Source organism: Lonchura striata, chromosome 5 (genome assembly GCF_046129695.1).
Source record: "Lonchura striata isolate bLonStr1 chromosome 5, bLonStr1.mat, whole genome shotgun sequence".
Taxonomy (NCBI): domain Eukaryota; kingdom Metazoa; phylum Chordata; class Aves; order Passeriformes; family Estrildidae; genus Lonchura; species Lonchura striata.
The window spans coordinates 47,188,349-47,211,818 of NC_134607.1; the positions used below are offsets into that span (position 1 = coordinate 47,188,349).

The following is a 23,470-nucleotide window of genomic DNA, read 5'->3' on the forward strand; positions in this document are numbered from 1 at the left end:
ACTCAGTGTCTTGTTCTGCTCTTTTAGCACTTCAGCCCTTATGGTTTCAAATATGTGCTTTGAGACCTGTTTCACACCCCCGCTTTCTAAATCTTATGTCATTCTTCTTCACAATTTTGAATTTAAATCCATTAAAAAAAGACATTTATGGTTTAACATTTTAATAATGCTGCAGTCAGACTTTATTAGTGCTTCTCTGTTACATTTTGCATGAGATAGGAAAGAGTAATGAAGAGAATATCATTGTAGGGTTTTAGGCTTATGAGCTTAATGTATTATGATACAACAAAATGTATTATCCAAAGGTCCCTTTCTCACAAAGGCAAATGAGAGCACCATAGATATAGCAAAATAGAGCAGTAGTCAACGCAGCAATAACATTCCGTAATTGAAAAACCATTTTTGATAAAAATGTAATTTATTAAAATAAAAGAAAGCACTTTAGGATTCCTGATCTTGGCTGTATGCACATTACTCAGCCTGTGAGAATAGAAATGACCAGCTAAACAGAGCTATTTAGTAACTTGTGCCCAAATCCGCAGGCATCTGGGCAGCGCGTGTGTGCCGGGCTGTGAGGAACCTCCGGCCCAGTAGGGCACAAATGGTTGGAAGGAATTGCATCCTCAGGGAGTCCTCAGGACTGCTTCAAACATTCCTGCAGTCGGGAGCAAAAACCTAATTAAAACCTTCTTGCTTTCTTCCCATGCTCTCTTTGCCACTCCAGTAGGCATGAGGGTAACTCCCTACGAAAGATGGACAGAGATTGCTTAGTATGGAACCAAATCCCCATTGCAGGCAGAAGGTGAAGGGCGCTCTTTTCGCTCGCATTCCAACTAGTGAAGAACCTTACTCCTCACTAGGAGTACCTCCGCAAAGCTGCGCTATGCCGGCTGTCGATTGCAGCACGGGACGCACACAGGCACAGGACACACGCTCGGTGTGTCCACGGGCACACCACGAGTGACCCGCACCCGCCCGCCGCGCTCCGTCCCTCCCGCCCGGGCCGCCACAGGAAGCGGCGGCGCGCGGGGGCGCGGCGGGCACGCGCGCTACCCGGCATGCAGCGGGCGCGGGGCTCGCAGGAAGATGGCGGCGCCGCTGGAGGAGTACGAGAAGGAGGCGGGCTGCGTGCCCATCCTGCACCCGGAGGTGCGAGCGGCCCGCCCGCAGGGAGCGCGGCGCGGGAGCGGGGCTCGGGGCGCGGCCGGCTCGGCGTCCCGCCGCGGGGCGGGGGGGAGCGGGCTCGGCGGGCGGGCGGCCAGGCGGGGTGCACGGAGGGCGGGAGGCGCGGCGCCGCCGCCCCCCGCCGCCGGCCTGGGTGTGCGCGGCGGCGGCGGTGGGCCGGGCCGGGCCGGGCCGGGCCGGGCGGGGAGGCGGGTGCGAGTGGCGGGGAGCCGTGCGAGGTCCGCCGCCGGCCCTGCGTGCGCCCTCGCCGGCAGCGCCGCCCGCCCCCGAGCCGGGCGTGAAGCCGGGGCAGAGGCGCCCCGGGCGGTGCCGCGGCTCCGGCCCCTGAGCGGCAGCGCCCGGCCTCGCAGCCCGCCCCGGCCCGGCTGCCGGGCGGGAAGCGCCTCGGAGGAATTAGTGTTTCCCCTTGGGTTTAGATGGCACTGGTCTGCAGCTCACCCGCAGGTCGGGGCTGGTCCCATCCAGCCCAGCGCTCCCTGTGTGGCGTGGGCTTACCTAGAGAGCCAGCGGTCTGTTTTTTTCCAGTGTGTTGACGGTGGGAGGAATGTTTACAGGTAACATTTAGAGGTCGTTTCGTGCCTTTTTTTTTTTTTTTTTTTACCCTTTTGTGCCGCCCACCTTTGTCAGCGGCATGTCTGTATTATTGAGGACTAGTGTGATTGTTTTGTAAGGTATTTTAAACAGTTTAGAAAAGCTGTTACATGCGGACTTGTCATCTGATACGTTAAGGTCTGTAAGAATTGATTTTTTTTCAGCCTACAGAACTGATCAGTGCATATGTCAGGCTCCAGTTTTTGCTAAACAGATGGTGTCTTTTCCTTAAACAGTGTCTTAAAAGGCTGGTGGTGTATTTGATTACTGAAAAGGCTATATAGGCCTCTATATGTGGTCGTGTACCTTACCCTGCTCTACCTCTCTAAACTGTGCTCATGAGTTTTGAATAGACCAGTCTGTTCTGAAAGGTAATTAGCTAGCAATAAACCCCAAGTAAGTGTTTGTTTGTTGTTTGATTTTGTTGTTGTTGTTGGGTTTTTTTGGGATTTATTTTAAGGGATATGAGTAGACTGTTGCTAGACCTTTTTTCAGCCTAACTGGAGTCAGACTAAATGCAGTACCCTCTACAGAGCAGTGTCTCATGATTTTCAGAACTGACACAAGTTTTCAGTAGTGATCTAGTGTAGGATGTTGATGTTCTTTGAAAGAAAGTGTTCTTAAGTTGTGGAAACTTTTGATAGGCAATCTAAGACTGGAAAATGGAATAAAAAGCATTTACAGCTTGTCAGAAATGTATTGTGTTTTAAAGATGGAAGACTAGTGTTTGTTAACTTTGAATACTTACTGTATAGGAAATGAAATTATCTCAGTTTAAATTTGTAGTCTAGCTAGTTAATCTGGTAGAATCTTATACTGTTCCTTTGATGCATAAAGTTGAATGTCTGCACAAAAGATGAGAATGGAAGTTAATATATATTGTGTGCTGTAACATCAACTGGAACATTTTAATATGCAATAAACATCACTAGTTTAGAGGGAGTTTTATTCAATTTTTCCAGAAATGATGAATGTCTGACTAGCTATTACTTACAAGATAGTGTCTGCATGGATTTCAGTGAGTGTTTCCTTATTCCCTAAAGTCTTTGTACTGATAAACTTTGAACGAGAAGGATGTTTTTCATGTAGGTGGTGAGACAGACTAAGTTGTTAACAGACGCTCCAGAAACGCTGTTTGAAAAACTTATGGATTGTGTGCCATAGCAGAGCTGTATTGTCACAGACCTGTCCACTGGACAATGCAGTGCATCTGTGTTCAGTCGTTTTTGAAGGTCAGGGACTCTAATACATGGTGATTTCCACTTTTTAAGAAAGTAGCACCATGTCATTATGTAAGTAGTGACGTTAGAGCATATAATCAGTTTCAACATTTGTGTACATTTAAAACCGATGCTTTTTATAGTGCCGTCAAAATCTTAACTTGTTTTTTTTTTGCTTCATAGTGCTAGTGTTTATTTTTGGTATCTTTCTCAGGTATTTTTTTATGCCTTGCATATGAGGCTTTTGCTTCTTACTGTCTTTTTGTATTGACTAATTTGGATTACTTTCAAATTGTTTGAAGTTTTGTGGTTTTTTTAAGGGATGTGTTTGTTTTATGTGGGCTCTAAAGCTTTGCATTTTGCCATGAAATACTATGAATACAATATTCATGTTGTAGGAAAGAGGTTCTAAAGAATACTGAAATTTACTTAAATACTGTCATGCTGAGAGATTTGTTTATTTATTTATTTGTGGAAGACTCAGTTTGAAGTGATTCAGTAATTTCAGTAAGAAGAGGTAGAAACAAATGCTTTAGGAAACTTACAGTGGGAATGCTTTGAGGGGGTTTGTGTGGTACTGCCCTGAATTCTTGGGCCTTCCTTGCTCCCTCCCTCATGAATGAAAGCTGAACTTGAGTAATGGACTCTTCTTTCCAAGGGTATTTATTCTGCCTTTTGACAAGTTCAGTTTAGTATGACAATGTATATCCTACTTTTCTAGCTGTAAGATTGGTAGTGGAACAACAGAGCTTCTGAAGATAATTTCAGTGGTGAAATACAACAAATAATATTAATTGCACATGTGATACTTGTAGGAGGATCTTATAGTATGTGATAAATGCTTGGAGAATTGCTGCCTAACTGATACATCTTGGAAATAGTTGTTAGGATTATTCCTGAATTTCATTGTTCCTAAAAGTCTTGGAGGAGCTGGTCTACTAGTCTCAGATATTTTCTTTAGTGATTTGGACACAATATCAAAAGTGTCAATAATAAATCTTGCAGACAAACAAGATGAATGGGTACTAAGCAGGGATGATGGAACTGTACAAAACCATCTAGAACTCACATGAAATTATGCTGATAAATCAAGGCACACCTTAAAGAAGCAACATTCAAAGTAGTGCACTGAAGGTAAGAAGCATATGCATGGGATTGTATTCCAAAAGTTATTGACTGATAGGATACAAATATGAACAAGCAGTTCAGCAGAAGTACTTTGTTTAAAAATGTATAAGGAGATGATATTTGGCTGAACATGTGGTAATGCTCGTGATGAAATTTTTTCTTTAAAATATATTAAATAGTGAAGAATATGGGAAAGAATTATAAATTATTTTAATAATGCCTTACAGTATGTAAAAGGCCTGAAAAAGCCCTGTTCACGTTATCTGAAAAAGTGAGAGGTATCTTTTTTGTCCCCCATGTGAATATTTTCTTACTGAAATCCGATGCTTTATTCAGTTTATGCTTAACAAGATCCAGTGACTGGAAAGTGAAGTTGAATGGCATCAAATTGAAAAGCATAAGTGGTAAACTTGGAGGGTGAGTAATCATTGTAGTGAAGGAAGAAGCAGTAGTGGATTATCCAGCTGTTAATGTTTTCAGCTGGAGTTCAAGGATCCTTCTATAGATCCAATGCAAGATTCCACAAATGGATAACTGAGCTGTGTGTCAAATAGGTGAGTATAGAGGAGTGTAGACTGTGTTGGAGTGACTGATTCATAAACATGAATTTTTAGGAATTCTCAGCATGATTGGGAAGTGCATGGTCAACCAAAGGTAGCCCAGTGCATGTTTCTCTCGGAGCGGACGTGGTAGTGGTTGAGCTGCAGTGTGATATGGTGGCTCCATAGTGAGGGTTGCAGAGCGCCCTGCCACGGCAGAGTAACACTGGGCTAAGTAGTCCCTCCCTGCTGGTTTGTTTCATTCCCACAGTGTTTAGGTTTCTGGTGACAAAATAGCAAGCTCTGCTTCCTTTTATACAGTGTAGCCCTGCTATGGGACTGCTGCTCACGCTGATTGTGTTTGTTATCCTCCGATTATTTTAATAGGCCAACAGAACTTCTAACTTCAAATTCCTTGGATCTTCTAAATAAGAGTGAATTCCTGACTTTTCTGTGGTGGGTGGTGATAGGTATGGATGCTTTATTCTCAAATTCAAGTGGCAGGGAGGCAGAAAACTCTTAGAAAATGGATTTTGCTTGTAATGCTTCCTTGTATTTGAAAAATATTCTAGGGCCTAGTATGGCCCTAATGGTCAAAGGTATTGCAGCTGTTGACAGTTGCATCACTTCCTAAATGGTAAGAAGTATTACTGGGAAGGAAGATCTGTTTCGTTACTTCAGTGTAGTTCATTTACCAGTGCCAGGCAGTGTGGGATACATTTGAGAAAGATGGAAGTTACTGTTTATTTAGACACCTCTTGGCATTAAAAAAAATCTTACCCAAGAACAGTCTTCCTGCAAAGTTGAAAAGCAATTTTAACAGTTATGGGCTCTGTTTGGCAGGAATTTTTCCAGATGGAAGCCATCATTCTTACCTTTGTTTCTCTCCTTGTGGTTCAATTTGTAACTATCAAGGAAGTCAGAAGCATGTATGCTTGTATTCCTTGTTGGTGAATTGACGAAAACAAGTAAACCTACTGTGAATAGCTTTGCTCCAATATTTTTCTGTTTGAAATTTCAGTGAAAGGCCCGACTTTACCATCCAGCTCTATTCTCTGTGGAGTTCTGTAGATATTGTTGGTGTTGTACTGGATTGCAGATTATTGTTGATTGTCCTGTATGGATGCAGAACTTACTGTGTTGCTTAGTTAAAATCACTCCAGAGACTAGTCTTGCATTTGTGAGCTCATTCAAAGATCAGGTATCACTTTTTATACTGCTTAGAAAGGACAACAGGACTGCGAAGTCTCACACAAAGTAGCATACTTGATATTGAGGCTTGAGCCTTACTTTGTGTATCTTGGGTAGCTTCAGAGGCTGAAGATGGAGAGGACTGCAGATCTATTCCAACTTTATATTACAGGCTAAAGTTTTTTTAACTAATTCTTTTTCTTTTCAGAGTGCTAGTTATAAAGTAAAAATAAAACAAAATCCTATGTTAATAGATCATATTGCATAACTGGGAAAGTTGCCCTCAAATTTAATTAGTCTGTTTAAGACTTAAACATGTTTCTAGTCTGAATTTAATTTATTTCTGTTCATTACATCTTGCAAGATACCTGTCCAAATATAGGTCTGTCTGTATCTATTTAATATGCTGACAATTATCAGATCCCTACACTACTCTTATGGTCTGCGGTCCTCCTGACCCTTTTGAGTCTCTCGTGTTCATTCGTTCTTTCAGTGTTTTGGTGGCTTTGGTCTCAGTGCAGTAGCTGTTGCAGGAACTTGGGAGCAGTGCTCTACTCTGACTGTGGCAGTAAACACCCTCTGGATGCCCTGTCCCTGGAAGTCTTTAAGGCCAGGCTGGATGCTCTGAGCTCTTGTCCTTGCCCATGGCAGAGGGGTTGAGCTAGATAGGCTTCAAGATCCCTTCCAACCAAGGCGATCCTGTGATTCCTGCTCATCGTTCTCCATAGCTATATTTGCACTAGTCTTGTTGGGAACTGTGTCACACTGGAAACTTGTACTTAGATAATGACAATCCCTTCAAGGTAGTTTCTAGTGTAGGCCTTTATTTTAGATAGGACTTTGCTTTTGTTGGTGTTTTAAAAACCCTAATTTTGTCCTGTCCCAGCGTTCCCTAAGTTGTATCAGAAAGAGAGTATTAGTTGTTCTGCTTTTTCTCTCTCCACACACTCCCCGCCCTCCCCTCCCAGTAAGAATGCTCTCTGTTGTTTACTTCTGGGTTGCAATGATGAAATAGGGTGGGTCAAGGTGCCGCCTCTGAAGGATGCTTGGTGTTTTCATATTGACACTTTTCTGGGTGTTTAAAAATGGGAGCTACTGGAAAAACCAAAATTATTTTTTTTGGAGCATATTCCTTAACTAGGAGAGTAGGTATAATAGTCACAAAGCAAATCATAAGAATAATGCTTGCTCACCTGTAGTTTTTAATACATGCAAAATAGACCACATTAACTTTCATAGTATTCTAATTTCTTAATTAAAATATCAGACACTACTAACTAAAACACTTTGGACATTAACTGTATTTGACCATTGCTACTAATTTATCAAAAGAAAGTGACAGGTTTAATTTCCTGTGAAGCCATGGTAATAGTCTTTGTAGTCTGCTATATTATTAGTATTTGGTTTTTTTGTCAGTTTTATATCAAAACCTAGAAAAGCCAGCAGTAACTTAAAATGGGAACTGTTTATAACCCATGTAATCTTGTATCTAAACTGCAGGAGTTTCTTCTGGCATAATGAATAGCAATATTCATATATTTTGGGCTATATGGTTGACCCAAGCAACCTGTAATTTACAGAAGCTTAATACTTGTTGTTCTGTAGAAAGCATTTTATTAGGACAATTTGAATTTTCTTTTTGTTCTGCACTTAGCATTTTCAAATTTTGTAGGTTTGTGTTTTTATTGACAGTTCTATCATTCTTACTTTGTAATCATAACAACTTTTGTTGACTTATTGCTAGGGTGGTGCTTGCCCTTCTGGGGACAGGAAGGTATTGTATTCTTTTGCTAGCATTTGGTTTTTTCATATTTTTCTAATTTGTCATGTTCATTGCTAATGCTTCACTTGGAATTCTTACAAGATTTTTTTTACAGTTGTTTTGTTACAGTGGCAAAGGCTACTTCGTAAATGGTGCAGTTTTTCATCACTCTGGTCTTCTTATCAATGGTAAAATTGTGGCTTCTTGGGCATCTGGTAAAACACTTATATAGAGCAAAAATTTTAAATAGTTGAAAATAGTTTATCTTCTTCTGATTTGGGCAGTTGTTTATTTTAAAATTAAAAATTTGTTTTGACACAGGCCCTCTTAATGCATAACAGATAAATGTCTGGTTTGATCCAAATTTCTGTTGATTCAGTTTGCTTTTACTTACTAAGCATAGGCCTTATTTCTCTCAGATTTCACAGAAGATTAGTCTTTCAACAGTGCTTCTTTCACTGTGTTTGCCTGTTTGCTTAGGAAAGTAATAAGACTTAATGAATGTGGAAGAAAATTTACAGAATTGAGGAGGAAAATGTTTGTTTGCTGTTAGCTTGAAATCTGAAAAATATTGCCATTGGTACTGACATGTTTACCTCAGTGAGTGATATTTCAGCATGTGCACTGTCCTCTGTGACTTTTCAAAGACAGTATGAGATAAAGATTTGACTTTCATGGTATCCTTGTAGTTGAGATAAATACTGGGATATATTACAAATGAGACTGTGGAGCAAAGTAGAAAGCTTTTTCTGAAGTCAGAGGGCTGAATTGAAGCCTTGGGCCTGTCACATCCAGTACATGGTGTTACATTAGACTACAATTGTGAAATTTTGAGGTTAGTAATTTCTTCCTGCACTTGTAGGATGCCCTGAGGTATGTAGAAGTATTTCCTTGATTCTCTCTATAAGGGAGGTGGTACCAAAAGTGGAGGGTAGTGGGAGTGCAGTGGTCAGAGCTTGGAAAGCTGCTCAAGATCAGCAGAAGAAAACTCAAGAAGGAGGGAGCACAGTAGCAAGAGAGGGAGGACATCAGAGTGTACTCTGAGAACACTTGCATTGCTGCATCTGAAGGATGTGATTTTTATGATTGAGTTTAAACTGGTCTCAAGCCATGGTGGAACTCAGACACAGCTCCTCTCCCTTCTTGGGGGTGAACTCTTGCAATTGTGTGGCCAGTAGGTGACTTGGGGTGGTACTTGCTTGGCGAGTCTGTGACCTGATCTGACACCTTTGCTGTGCCGTTGTGAGAGTGAGTAAGAGGTAATGGAGAAGGTGCAGCCAGGACCAGGAGTATGATGCAGATTAATGCCTGATCGTCTTAAGCTGATTGTGATTTAGGTGCTTCCAGATGCACTCATATGCCAGTGGTGCTTCTCTGGTCCAGGATGAGCCAGTTCAGGGAAGTAAATCAGTAGAAAATGCATCCAGTAAAAAAACCACTGTGAATGACATTCTGCCAGTTCACTAAGCCTACTCATGGAAGGGTCAAGTGCAGTAAATCACTTTGACACAACGTAGATGGTGAGCTGACAGTCCTGGTTTGAAAACTGAGAGTTGGAGAGAATGGGACCCTTCTGCAGTGTTACACCATGGATTCACTGAGCTGTCTCATTTGCTGTAGAAAATTCTCTATTAGCATGACTAGAAACACCTTTCATGCACTTCCTAGTTGTGGTAGGTTAACCAGCCTGTTTTTATTATAAGTGGGAATTGGGAGTGTGCTCCTTTGGCTGCTAAAAAGTTTAGATGGGAATGTTGAATAGAAATTTTTTGTAAGGATTGAGCACAACTTGTACTAACTTTTTTCTCTGTATCTGCCAAGGAGAAAAGGGCATCTGTAGGTAGGCTGACTGCTCATTCTGTCATGTGTACTTGCTGGTAATACAATTCTTGATCAGAAAAAAACATTTACCTTTGAAGAATACTTTTAAGAATATCCTTTTTGGTGAATTTGAAAAAGAGGACTGTTTTGTTTTTTGTTTTTTTTTCTCCAAGTAGCTGAGTATCAGTGTTGGGCTAGACACATACTTGGGTGCATTTTTGAAGTTTAGCACTTTAGAAGAGTGAAATATATAAATGGTTTTGCATTAATCTCATGACTGACTCTTATTGCTAGGTCTTTCAGAGATTTTGTTTTTCTTAGGTTAATGCCTCTGTAAGCTTCTGTATTGTGAGACCTAGACCTGTGTAAATCACTTGGAAAAGAATGGTTTCATTTTTGCCAAAGTCCTGAGAATATAATTCAACACTCCTTGAAAAGAAAGCCAAAAAGATAAATGTACATGTCAATGTAAGTTGCTGACTAAACAAATGCTTTATAGTGAGCTTTACACCATAGCATTTTAAGCTTTAAATTTTTTTTAACCATTACAAATACTAATAGATGTAACTTTTTAAAATAGTGCTTGCTTTTGATGCTGTGTGTGCAAATACAAAGCCTCTTGAAAAGCCTATTTCTGTTCGTAAAGTATAGGAAGCCATAGTTCAATTTAGGAGCATCTTCAAGGAAATTACTAGAAAACAGTTGACTGGTTGTGGGTGTTTGTTTTGAAGAAATGAAACTTATCATTATCAGCTGTACTTCAAATCACATGAGCTCTGACCTCTGCATAGAGTGGTTGGATTAAGGGCTCTAGTTGAGCATCTCTAACTTGTTATGTAAAAAATTAGATCTGTGTTGGAGAGTGTGCAGGATTATGGTCTCTGTGTGATGCCTGACTTGCATGTGGGTGGAAATCTGTAGCAGCAAAAGGACTGCTTTATGGTGTTTGAGGTGAGGCTTTTCTCAATCTATTTCACCACTTTTTAAAGAAAGCATTGTCTATTTAAACTATATATTGATTTTAAAAAGATGGAGTATTAGGCAAAGATTTTTTTCCATTGTTTATGTATTCTATAATTAGCTTCTCTAGGGATTTTCATAAATGCATCTTTTCTTTTAGTGAAAAAACTCTGCAATTGCACCAAAATTGTAGGAGGTAAACTGAACAGACTTCACAAAATGCAGCAAAATGTAAAAAGTAATGGAAAACAGTAACAGAAATATCATTGAATGGAAGCTTATTTTATCATGTCATACTCATGTAATTCAGTGCTATAATAGGGGCAGGGAGAATCCTGATGTTAATGGTTAAGGATCAACATAAGGCAAGTCTGATGGTATATATTTGCAAGCCAAACACTGAACATTTTTTTTAAATGCATAATTTGATCAGTTAATAAAACAAGTGGTGTTGCATGGTAGGGTTTTTTTTTCTTTTTCCCCATGGAGAATGTAGTCTGGTTTAGGTGGAAATTTTCTAGCACAGATTAGCTAAACACTCTGGCACCTCAAAGTTATGAACCTACATAGCCCTAGAGAATTCTTAACTTTCTGTGCTAGGTGTTTGTGTGAATATGAGAAGGATCAGACTCTTCTCACTTGATGACAGTCAACAGTTAGATTAGCTGTTGCAGTGGATGTTGGGAGAAAAGTTCTCTCCCAAGTACAGAAGAAAAAGCTACTCTTAGGCCTGTAAAGAATTAATTGTGATTCTCTCTAATACTAGCAAATTTTATCCTCTGTTTCTGCAACTCTGTGAGTTGCAGAGTTAGCTCAAGGGGTACGGGTAAGGGAAGGAAGAGGATCTTTCAGTAAAAATACTAAAATACCAGCAGTATTTCTTTTTTGTTGTTGTTTGTGTTTGATCAATTTGCTTGTTTATTTTGGGAGCATTTTTCTATTAATATTGGGTCATGAGTGACTAGTCTTTGTGTATATAAATGAATGTGGGTGTTTATAATATGCAAATAACTATATATAAATTTGTCAGTATAGATTCTTGCACCTTTTTAAAAGTAGGAGGAAAGCTGTGAGAGAAAACTGTAAACCACTATATTGTAGTAAATGAAGTACAGAGAAATTGAACACACAAATATGGGGAAAGGAATTCTTTAATACTAGCCTCCAGTAGTTCCTTCTAAATGTATTCACATACATGAGGATTATTATTTAGCTTCCCTGAAACAGTTGCAGTCACTTCCAATTTGATTATGATTCTTTGACTACAGCCAGATATGAAAATGGTGTAGTCATCAAGTAAAGAAGAAATTTTTTTTTCTATTAAGAAACAGATGCAGTAGTATGCAATATTTTATGGAAGGTAATACTATTATTTCTAAGTTTTTATTCTGAAACCTGTTAGTATTTTAAGTCTCAATGATCTTGGTCACCATTCAGAATGTGTCTGATTTTGATCATGGTATAGCTTCCTTGCAGCAACATTGCATAATGTTAAAGGAAAAGCAGTCCTAACCATCTGTTAGTGCCTCCCAGAGCCATGTGTGGCAGCTGTAAGCAGCAGTTCTTTCCTCCCTTCCTTATGTCCAAGCAGGCATATTGACCTATTCCTATCCTCCTGCTATGTATAATTGTGAATTATGAAATTGCTGTCTCAAAATAGTTCAGTCTTGGTCATCTTATTCCTTCATGCATAACTTCTTATTTTTTTTTCTGTAAATACTATTCTCAAAATCAAAATCCTTCTTAAGCTTGTTTCATTTAGGCTTTTTTATTGGAAACAATTAAAAACTTAGAGTTTTGAGGGGAAATGAGTATAACTTTACTTATGCATTTGGTTATGAGGATGACTGATTTGGAATGCTGATATTAGCAGAGCTTCTAAGAATAAATACTTTTCACTCCTCCTCTCCCTTGCACTTCATACCTTTTCCTTGGGAGTTATATTTCGTATATTGCATTATCTTCTCTTTCCCCATCTTAACTGGTCCTGTTTCCAGATGAGGTTTGCTTTTTTCTGTGTTGCTTCTTTTTTTTTTTACCAAATCATGTCTTTTTTTGTTGTTGCTTTTAAAACATTATTCTCTTTTGAGTTTTTTTCTATATTGCATTACTTGTGCATCTGTGCAAGCAGTCTGCACATTTTGTGACTAATTTATAATGACAAAATTGTAACAGATGCACATGAGTTATTAGGGCCTTGTCAAAGGATATCCCACTGAAGTGGGAAGCTCATCTAGAAGTGATCCTTGGTAGGAATGGGGGAACCAAATATTATTCTTAAAGATGAGCAAAATTTCTTTCTTACAACCTTCCATACCAGCCAACTCTAGCAATTTCTAAGCAGAATAATTTTTTTCAACCTGTCAGCCCAACTTCTTGGTTATTTAAAAGTTGAAGTGAGTTGTCTGTGATTACTTAGTCAAATAAACAATTGATAAGTGTAGAAATGTTCCTTCCACCTTCTGTTGGCCTGCTACCTTCTGTTGGGTTGCTTTCCCTCTGTCAGTGGTTCTGGAGCCTGTGTTTTCATAGGACAAACAGATTCAGCTCGCTATCCTACTAAAAGATCGATTTTTTTCTGTTTCTTGTTGATACCCCCTGCCCCTTTCCTGTCATGAGAGGAGTGGGTGTGGTGTGACCACAGCTCCAAGTACCAAAGCTGGCTTGAGTTAGGCAGCAGGAGTGTGGAACCAAACGCAAAGAGGAAACGACCTTTCTTTTTTAGCAAAGGTAACAATTTTGGCTCAAGTCCTGCTTGAAAATGGCTCCTTGAAATAGAACCAGAAATCCAGTGTTTGCAACTTGCCTATTTTAAATCAGTGACATCAGGCCTCTGCTCTACTACATTCTTACTGGTTTTCCTGACTCAGCTGAGGAAGAGCCATTGTCACTAAATATCAAAATAGCAAAAAAAAAAATGCACTTGGGTTTCAATTGGCTTTCCATCTTTTAATTGCCTGCTGAGGTTTTTTTAACAGCAGATCATCCTTGAAAAAATAAATTTTCCTGGAATAAATATTTTCATCAAAAAAAGGGAAAATATTTTAACACTTGGAAATGTTGTTGAAACCATTTTTTGAATATAGCTTATACTCCAGGCTAAAAGTGTTATGTTGCTACTTTATTATCAATCTGTCATATCATATGTTTAAAAAAGTCATAGTAGTTTCAAGAATTTAAAGTATATTCCTAAAATTTGTGTGAGGGTATATGAATTTAGGGGAGGTTGATTCTTCTAAGTAGGAACTTAAAAGCCTATACTCTACTTTTTTATACTTATTTATGTTCGTCTAATTGTGGGAGTCAGGTAATCTAGATCATTGTAGAATTTAAAAGTTGAGCTTTCTCTTCTGTCCAGCAAGTTGGAAGAAGTAATCTCTAGTTTCTGTGTTACTATTTTTTGTTAACTCTGAAAAGAGATACTATGTAAATGTCTTAGGTGTGATTTCTTTCTAATTTAGCTGCCAATGCAAAATTAATCACACTGGGCTAATTCCCCGCAATGTAGCACCACTATTAGTCCTGCTGGGGCTGAGCAGGCTGTGTGATGCCTGGGCACAGGGAGCTTTGTTAGGGCAGCCTGCTGTCCAGTTAGAGAGGTACCTGTCTGTGTAACAGCAGAGTCTGCTGAAACCATTGTCTGTGGTAGCAATGCATATAAAAAGAGATTGTGTTTAATATTGGCATGTTTTTAAATGGCAGTTTTTAAATTGCTGTGCTAATCGTTTAAAAATGGGACATGTGGCCCCTTGGCCCCTTGAGCAGATACCTGGTTTGCATTCACTCATTGCAGGTCTTGTAAAGGTCTCCTACTTCAGGCTGTCAGTTGTTTTCCTGTTATTGGTAGCTTGCCCAGTTAGTGGCATAAGCCTATGTTGCATTCTCTTAGTCTTTTCTTTCTAAATCATTCTTTCTAGAATAATTAGGAAAAACTACTCTTCTGCATTTATATTGTGGTGCCCTAGCACTGCATGGAAATTTCAGAACCTTAAAACAATTATTTTCAATTCCTAGCTGCTACCTTGCTTCTTTAATTTTTGCCTTGTAAGCCAGGCAGAATGTGTAACAGCATTATTTGCATTGCCTTGGTCCAAATCACCTATCACCTGGTGAATCAAGTATTACTGTACTTCACAAAATGAGATTTTCTTTTCTCCTGGCAGCTTTTTGACTCAGGAGCCCAGAGTTACTTTGCAGGTTACAGTCATAAACTAGGCACTGATAATGCCAGGTAAGAGTTACCCCCATAGAATGGCACTTGAAGTAGCCAGCATGCTACTGTGAGCCAGCATGCAATTGTCAAATTGCATAGATAATAATGAGTAATAAATTTTAAATCTAAGATTGGGAATCTGTGTCCAGGCTGCAGAGAATTGACAATTTTGGCTGAGAATTCAGATTTTATATGCTTTGCTGTAATGAGTGATCATTTAGTGTTAAAGATTTACTACCAAAGTAGTGTCTGCATATTCTTCTCAGGCACATCTAAAGTTATCCTTTTTTACCACAGTTTACACTATAGTATAGAAGACTCCATGGTATGATTTTGGAGGCTGTGATGTTCATAAAACTTTGAAGATTTTAGGAATTGTTTCAGTTATTCCTAAACATAAAATATGAACTCAACTCTGTCAATGAATTATATATCTCTGTCTTATCTAGCAGCTGGGGAAAAAAGAGGTTTTGTTAAGCTGTTGCCTTTTTCAGATACAAAGCAAAGCTATGTTTCTGAATTGTAAGAGGATTGGTTGTAACATAGGATTTGGATGACAGCAGATGCCCTGTTACATTTTTAGGTTGTTTCTCCTGTAGAGATGGCAACAAAGCAACCTTCCTGCTGAGCTGGCAATGCTTATTTGGTTCATTTAGGTAATTTTTCAGGCTGGGAAAGGAAAACTAAATGCTGCAAAATAATAATAAAAAAAAATGATATAATCTGCTGATCACCTAGGTACTGTGTGAAATGGAAAAATTTGGGTTTTTTTTAAGAAAAGTCATACATAAAAAGAAGTCTGTTTTGAAAATGAAGACTTGCTGCACTAGTCATCAGTGTTAATTGTGTTCTGGTTTTAAAGTTCTAACTGCTTCAAATTGTTGAAAGTTTTTTTAGTGTATAAATGTTCATAATTTTTCTGACTATACAAATTACTATATTAATTTAGTGCAACAAAATGTACTTAATGCATTAGAAATTCTTACTTGGATTTGTTTTCCTCCTGTCTAGAATAGGTATATTGTATGTAATGAATACAAACATGCTCAACTGAAGTTACTCAGTTTTTAAATAAATATTGAGAGTTTTCAGATTTGCAACTAGACTAATTTCATAATAGTTTACTCTGAAGTTACAACTGATATCCAGAGTTTTTAGACTTCTGCCTAAGTGGTACTTTAACATATTGAAATCTAGAAATACTTAAAATGTGAGTTTCAGACTTAATTTTTTAACCTCTTTAAAAGAGATAATGTATGTAATAATTTTAGAGTAAAACTCTTTATTTTAAGATAGTGGCCAAGATGAGTAACATCTAAGGGTTAGAGGGCAGTTCACTTAAACTCCCATCTATTCAGTGGAGAGCTGGTTAATGCTGCAGGAAGCAAGAAAACAGTTTGGCTCACTAGCCACAACTGGGCACAGTACACAGTTATTGCTCACTGTCTCCTTTTGCAAAAATTACTGCCCAGCTGAGAGAACATGAGAGATAGGAAGACCTGCTCCTGCTAGCAATTGGAACTCTCCCTAGCTGTAATATATCTCTTAGTTGAGCTAACAGGGCAGAATACGCCTTTAGGGAGAGATAGTAGTGGAGATTTGTGACTATGAATCCTTGTTAAGGTTAGGTGCACTACATGATCATTGTCCTGAATCAATTGATACCTTTATTTAAAAAAAAATTAAAATCTGTGGGTATCATAATGTACAAGTTGATCACTCATTTCAATAGAAGTTGGAACTGTTTTAATAAAACACTTTTCATAAGGTATTTAAAAGTTTTTTCAGGTATAGATGAAAGATAAAGAGTCTTCTAGTGGAAGTATATGTTGGGGAAAACTGGAAGTAAACAATACATTTTAATGAAATCAACTGAAATACAGTTTTAGAATTTGTAGAGGACTTGTTCCTTTTTTTTGCTTTTTCACCTATGTTGCAGTTTTCATGCTTTCTTATGTAGCTATGCTGAATTAAATAGCTGATGCACAGAGGCAGTCAGCTATAGCATCTGCAACACATAGGAAATTGTCCAGAAGATGTATAAAATTAATTGTTCAATTTCACCTTGCCGAGCTTTCATGTGTCTAAAGAAAAACTGTGTGTTTCTGTCGTAGTGGTATGTTGATAGTGTTTGAATATAGATTCCACCAAAGGAAGCACTGGAAGTGTTGCCCTTCATCAACAGAATTAAGTCAGAGAGTTCTATCTGCTGAAAAACACGTAATGGTTGTGCCATTTACTTTTGGGACCCACAGCTTAAACATCCACAGATAACCTCTGCTGTTTGAAATGCAACATTTATTTGTAGTAACAGAGTGAGACTTTGTCAGTTTGTGGCAGATAGCTTTTCTACCTATGTTATGTTACATTTACAAAAGCAAAGTAAAGCAAACCAAAAAATAAAAACCCAAACCAAATACTACCTAAAGAAATTTGCTCTTAGTTTTTATTTGCTTTCTGTAAAAATACAAGTAGGAAAAGAAGTGTAGGATTTGGCAGAACCCTGTGATTGCGAGTTGTGTTTTCTATAAAGTGTTTGAAAAGTATACTGGGGAATATGGTGGCCTGCTTTCCAAAATATAGAAATGTACCATTCTTATATTTAGGTGGCTTTATAGTACACTGAATTGTGTACTGGTTTAGTTCTGCTTATTAAATTAACTTTTTTTTTCCTCCAAAACTTGCTGATTTGGGTGTTCTAAAAGCAAGTTTGTCTTTTTTAGGAAATAAAACCTCAAAGCCATTACAACCATGGATACAGTGAATCTCTTGGACGGAAAAGTCACATTGATGATTACAGCACTTGGGACATTGTCAAAGCCACACAGTAAGTTTGTTTTTAAATGTTAGATTTGTCTGTGTCTGTATCAGTTAGAAACAGTAAAACAGGTTGTTTTATTTGTGTAAAGTAGAAGATAAGCGATACTTTTCAATCCAGTAGTGGAAGATTTCAGAAGTAAGCTCTACAAAATTACTGTTATGACAAATTTGTGATCATTGTATAAAAAATATGGGAGGACTTGTGGTTAGTTGTAAATACAGGTGGTTGCTAGACACATTGTTGGAAGAGAGAATGGTACTGATATTTCTTTTCCATAGGTATAAGTTCGTATGCAAACATAAGGGTTTGATCAATTTATAGGTGAGAAAGAATGTGTCTCTAACTTCCATTATCTCTGATTCTGCATTCTCAGTTCTACTGTGAATCTGAATTTAGTACTGAAGGAGGACTGTAGGAGTAAACAGAGTGCAGGTTTAATTGCTCTCTTTATGCAGATGTATTATATAAATTTCTTTGTTCCACAGTCCTTTAGTAGACACTAATTTACAAGACTTTCCAGAAAGTTATTACAACACTTTTTTAGTTTGCTGCAGTTTTCCATTCAGAAACCATCACACCATCCATTTTCTTCAATGAGCTGAGATAGTTCTGTAAGATTTTTATTATTATATTGTTAATTTGAATGCTTAAACCCTTATGTGTCTTGCAGAGTTATTTGCCTTTTTCTTCTTAAGAGAAGGTTTTCTTGCATTTTCTATCTAAAAAAACACCCTGTCTGTACTGAAAGCTTTGCAGCTCCGCATGTGACATGGACCCAGTTTAGGCATAGGAAATATGTATTTTCCTTCACTTTTTGTTTGGAGTTGTAAGAAGTTTGGCTTCCTGAAACAGATGTCTGACTCTACTATTGTTGCTCTAAATACTTAATAGTAAGTACCACTGCAACCTATAATACTCACATTAGGGTATTTTTAGAAATTAAAATATTGACACAATATTAAACTAGCTGCTTCTTGTAAAAGTACGGAAGCATTAAGTGGTTTTACAAGTTACCTACTTCTATTCTTGTATGCTCATTGTATGTTTGAAAGCCTAAAATATCTTGTTCCTCTTAACCCTCAGATTCAGGCTGATTTGTGCTTTCAGCTGAGTTGTCGCACTTCTTTTCTGGTCTCCTTGTACAAGAACCAACAGCTCTGAGTTGACATCTCACCACAAGGACTGCAGTTATAATTGCAGGGAAGGGGGTCTGTCAACATGATCAAGTTGTGGTATTTAGTCACTTCCCTGACTTGAAGGAGAATTCACAGAATCACAGAATAAACGAGGTTGGAAAATATCTTTGAATTCAAGTCCAACCTGTGACCTGACATTACCTTATCAGCTAAACCATGGCATGGAGTGCCTCATCAAGTCTTTTTTAAACATGTCTAGGTGACTCAACCACCTCCCTGTGCAGCCCATTCCATTGCTGAAGCACTCTTTCTGTGAAGGATTTTTTTCCAATAAGTAGCCTAAACTTAAACTGGTGCAGCTTGAGGCTGTGTCCTGTCAGGTACACCTTTATTTAAGCATTTACTAGGTTCTGAGGGCCGTGTTATAAAAGATGTGTGTCATAAAGGGAAATATCTCCAAAATTTCAGGTAGAAAATAAACCCACCAAATATCATAAGACTTTGAGTAAAATAAATAATGCTGCTGCTATATTAAATCAGTGTTCTTGAAAAGACACACTTTTCCTACTAAAATGGTGTAGCTATAGAAACATAACCTATCACATCCATGTAGAAAAACAGGTGATCTTACTGTCTATCTTTTGTACTCAATTACTAATATTCACCGAGATTAAAGTATCTACTGATTTTTCCTTCCTTTTTAGTTCAGTGCTAATGTAAGAAAGATGCCACAACTTTTTTTTTAAAGGGGCCACTTATTAGCCTCCTAGAATTATTCTCCCAAGCAGGTCAGTAAGTTCAAGCAAGGTGTAGCAAAATACAGTAGGAATTACTTTCAGTCTTTTGGTTTGGGAGGGTTTTTTGCCCAAGTCCAGTTTCTCCTGGAAAAAAATATTTAGTTATATTATTGTTCCAAGATAAATGAAAATTGAGAGCATTGTTCCTTAAATCTTAAAGATGATGGTGAGAAAATGGGATGAAAGCATGTAAAACTCATCTATATTTCATATGCGCTGTTTGAGTTTAGAAATCTATTTTGACATATTTTTATTGACACTAAATTACTAAAACAAAATTAGTAAAATATTGTGCTCAATTTTGCTTCTCAGCAAGGAAAAACAAGAGCCTGCAAACTCCTTATTCTTCCATAAGTATTTGTATGTTGCTTCATATGTTACTGAACTTTTTCAGTACTTTATCATCTTAATCTGTAGATTGGACACAAATTAACATGCTCATACCATATTAGCTACAAATATAATAACTTCTTATAATCACATTAAGATTTCATATAGAAAGTAGTGGTTAGGCTCATTGAAAAGAATTTATTGGTTTTTGTATTCTTTTATCCATTATGCTTCTCATAAATTCTCATAAAGACCTGGGGTCCTAGGCGTATTTTGTATCAAAAATAGTCAGCCTCTGGTTTTTATTTTGCAGAAACTTTTGCTGGAGTAAAAATCATAGTGTTAGGTTTTAGTACCTGTTCATACAAAGGACACTTTTCACTGACTTTGTTGTAAACATGTTCAAGAGCATCTAGATAGCTTTAAAAGTTAAACTGTCTAGGCCTTTCATTTTGCAGATGTTAGAATGTGTGTATAATTTTTTGCCATCTTATATTTGGTTATAGCAAAATTATTTGGTTCATAGAAGGTCTCCACTATGTTTCTGAAAGCAGAAGCAGACCACTTATCTGTATTTGAAAAACTATTTTTAGAGGAATAGTAAAAAAATCATCCATGCTTGCCTTTGGTTTTATTCCACTGTTATAGTCAGTTCTCACTGGAGCTCCAGGGACAGAATGGAATCTTGGTAAAAAAAACAAAAAACAAAAACAACCCCAAAAACCGTCACAAGTGATTTAAAAGTGAAACAATAGTGATATGTTGAGTACATTTATTTCTATGGTCTGGCATCAGTAGTCATGTGTCATCCAAGGCAGCAGTCATAATTGCAATATGATGTCTTGGGAAGGGTCCTGTGTTAATTTGACCAAGTTGCTGCCTTTGTTTTGTTTTAAATCTCTTAAGCTGAGAAATTGAGAAGTAGTAAAGATCTCATGTAGAGAAGCATGTGGTGGGATGTCACTAGGAAAACAAAATCTGAGAGACATTAATCTTCACTTTATGTTCTTCTGCTCAGAGTGAATAGACACTTTCAGCTTGTAGGGAGTTCTATCAAATTCCAGCTTTGTTGAAGGTAGGTTAAATGACCATTATGAACATGGGTATTAAACATTAATGGTATTAATAAGTGCTTTTGTGACATCTGGAAGATTGATTCCTTGTGCTCAAGTGTTACAATTTCATTATCACAAGATTAACTTCTCTGTTAAGTTTTATTCAATGGGATCATTCATAATGAAGTTGTATGGGTTGTGAAATAGTGCAGTTTAAAATATGAATTATGTTGGACCTTACCAAGAAAAAAAAAAATTTAGATACATGCTTTTTTCATTACTAGTTCTCATCAGTCATAGGGTAACTGATTTTAAAAAAGGTATATATGGAATAATTCAAATTGGTAAGAGTTGGCCAAAGGAACTGTCTGTTTTCAGCTTGTCACAGGAGTGTCACAGGTACATATCCAATATTCCTGGTTATTTGTGCCCATGGGGTTGATTTTATTGCTGAAAGTGAAATGTACCCGACTTTCATGTGGAAGGGTGGGACTTTTTTAACCACATTAGTAATATGGCCACAACTGTCTAGATGATTTAGGGCTTTGGAACTGTAATTAAGATTTAATTTCTTTTGTCTTTCAACACTACTGTTAATGGTCTATTAAGTAGCTCTTGAGTTAAACATTTTCTGTTGAAAACAAAACTGTCTTACTGCTAAGGCAAAAACCTTGAGAATGTGTTAAAGGCTTTGTTAGTGTTTACCACCATTTTTCATGGGAATGAGATTTCCAAAGAGGAAAAAAGATCGTTTTTCTGTTAATTGCAGTTTCCAGTTCAAACAGCTTTGATTTGAGGTTACAATGATAGCAACATGAGGGGAGTGAGCTCCTGGTTTACCTACTCTTTGTTGGCATGGTGATGGGCTCACTGTAGAGAGATTCCTTCCTATTATTCTGGCCAAATCTAATGTTAATCGTGCTGCAAAGCTGGCAGTGTCTATTTTCAAGAGTCTGTGTATTTGTAGACAAAATAATAGAATAGAGATTACATATTGAAAATGCAGAAGGCAGTAGGATATTGTTTTTCAAGGTATTAAGGTCTGAATATCTGTAACCTGCAATAACAAATAAAATGTTTCAGGTTAGTTACTGAAACAGCTTAGAGACTGTGGTAGCAAAATGAGCTTGCACAATGGTATTTTTGTCCTGGACTAATCCCATTTATTTCAGAACAAGGCAAACTGAATAATATGCTTTAATTATGCTCCATATTGATGTTTACAGCATCACCATCTAGAATTCACTCAGATGCGGAATGTTTATTAGATTAATATATCAGTCTCCTGTGAGGATTTCAGTCTTAACTCTACATTACCCTTGAAAGGCATAGAGCCCTTTATAACAACATTACAAGCATGATTATGCTGAGTGTCTGAAATAGGTGACTTTGTCATTTTCTAACCTAACAATGCATCATGAACCTTTGGAGAAGGCAAGGTCAAGTCAGCTGCAGCAAATTGATGGAACAAGACAGTAGGTTGTATGTGAGAGAAGAAAGCTGCACTTCTGGGAGGGATATGAAGAAACCATAACTGCAGCAGATTCAGTGTTTTATTTAATTGTAGAGAGCCTGGTGTTTCCAGGAAGAGTAGCAAATTGTTGTACATTGTTAATGTTGTTTCCAGGCAGATTTTGTCTGTCAAGATCCTTAAGTCCTCTTCTGACAATAAATTGAAGAGTCATAAAATTATACCTTTTGTACTGCATCTTCAGTAAACAGTTATGTTTGTGTTTAAAATACTAAATGTAAATTGCTAGAAATGGACAGACTGAAGGTGACTTCGGTTAAAAAAGTTCTGTATACCTCATTCTCAGTGTCACTTTTGGAAAGAGCTTTGTTTTCCTGTAAAGGCTGTTCTGGTGTATTGCAGAATGTCACATTCTGTATTGTGGCAAAGTAGTACCATGTACTGTGACTTGTAGATTGCCTTCTAGTGGGAAGAATGGGAAGTCTATGATGCTAAACCCAAAAGAATGAATCCATTCCTACTATTCCTTCTGGTATCTTAAGCCATGCCAACAGTCTCTGCCCAGGGCCTCACCCACAGCGTATGGGTGAATTCTAGAAGGAGGTACTTGTAAACATAAGTAGAGCATAATTGGAGCATTCTATGGGAACTGGTAATGGCATTCAGCATCAACAGGCTGCAGGGTCACTTGTGACAGCTTTCCTTAGTTTTCATACATCTTAAGCCAAGTCCTTCAGAAAGAAGCATCCCATATTCTTTAAGACTGGAGTTTTGCTTTTAATTAAATAACCTGACAAATAACCTCTCCAATCTCTTCCCCACAAAAACCCCTGAAGAATAATCACCCCTCTTCCCCCTTCCCCTAAGACTGTCCGGGGGCTTGTTGGCTATTCTATCTTGGCAGCATGGCCTAAAAAAACTTGGGTAGCAATCAAAACTTACTTTCAAGGAGATTCATGTTGTGTGGTGTAGTCAACTTGATAGGACGCTCATCTTAAAGCGTATATGCAGTTTGCTGTAGCTGGCCAATAGTGCTGTAGTGGTTTAACTGCTGTGCAGCTGAACCTTGCACAGCTGCTTTCTTGCTTCCCTCTGCTGGGATGGAGAAATTGACCAAAAGGGTAAAGATAAACAAAGCTTAATCCATAAAGTAAAAGCTGCACACCTCACACCAAGCAAAGCAAAAAGATGAATTCATTTGCTCCTTCCCATGGGCAGGTGAGTGTTCAGCCATATCCATGTAATGGTTA

At 38.0% G+C, this 23,470-nt stretch overlaps 1 protein-coding gene across 1 annotated transcript in view; it reads left to right on the forward strand.

The window, feature by feature from the left end:
- Window positions 1-1,020: 1,020 nt before the first annotated feature.
- Window positions 1,021-23,470, forward strand: part of ZDHHC17 (zDHHC palmitoyltransferase 17) — a 65,487-nt gene continuing 43,037 nt past the window's right edge. The window contains exons 1-2 of the mRNA XM_021528137.2: window positions 1,021-1,149; window positions 17,334-17,437. Of these exons, the coding sequence (XP_021383812.1) occupies window positions 1,087-1,149; window positions 17,334-17,437 (167 nt within the window). The 5' untranslated portion in view covers window positions 1,021-1,086. The remainder of the gene's footprint in view (window positions 1,150-17,333; window positions 17,438-23,470) is intronic.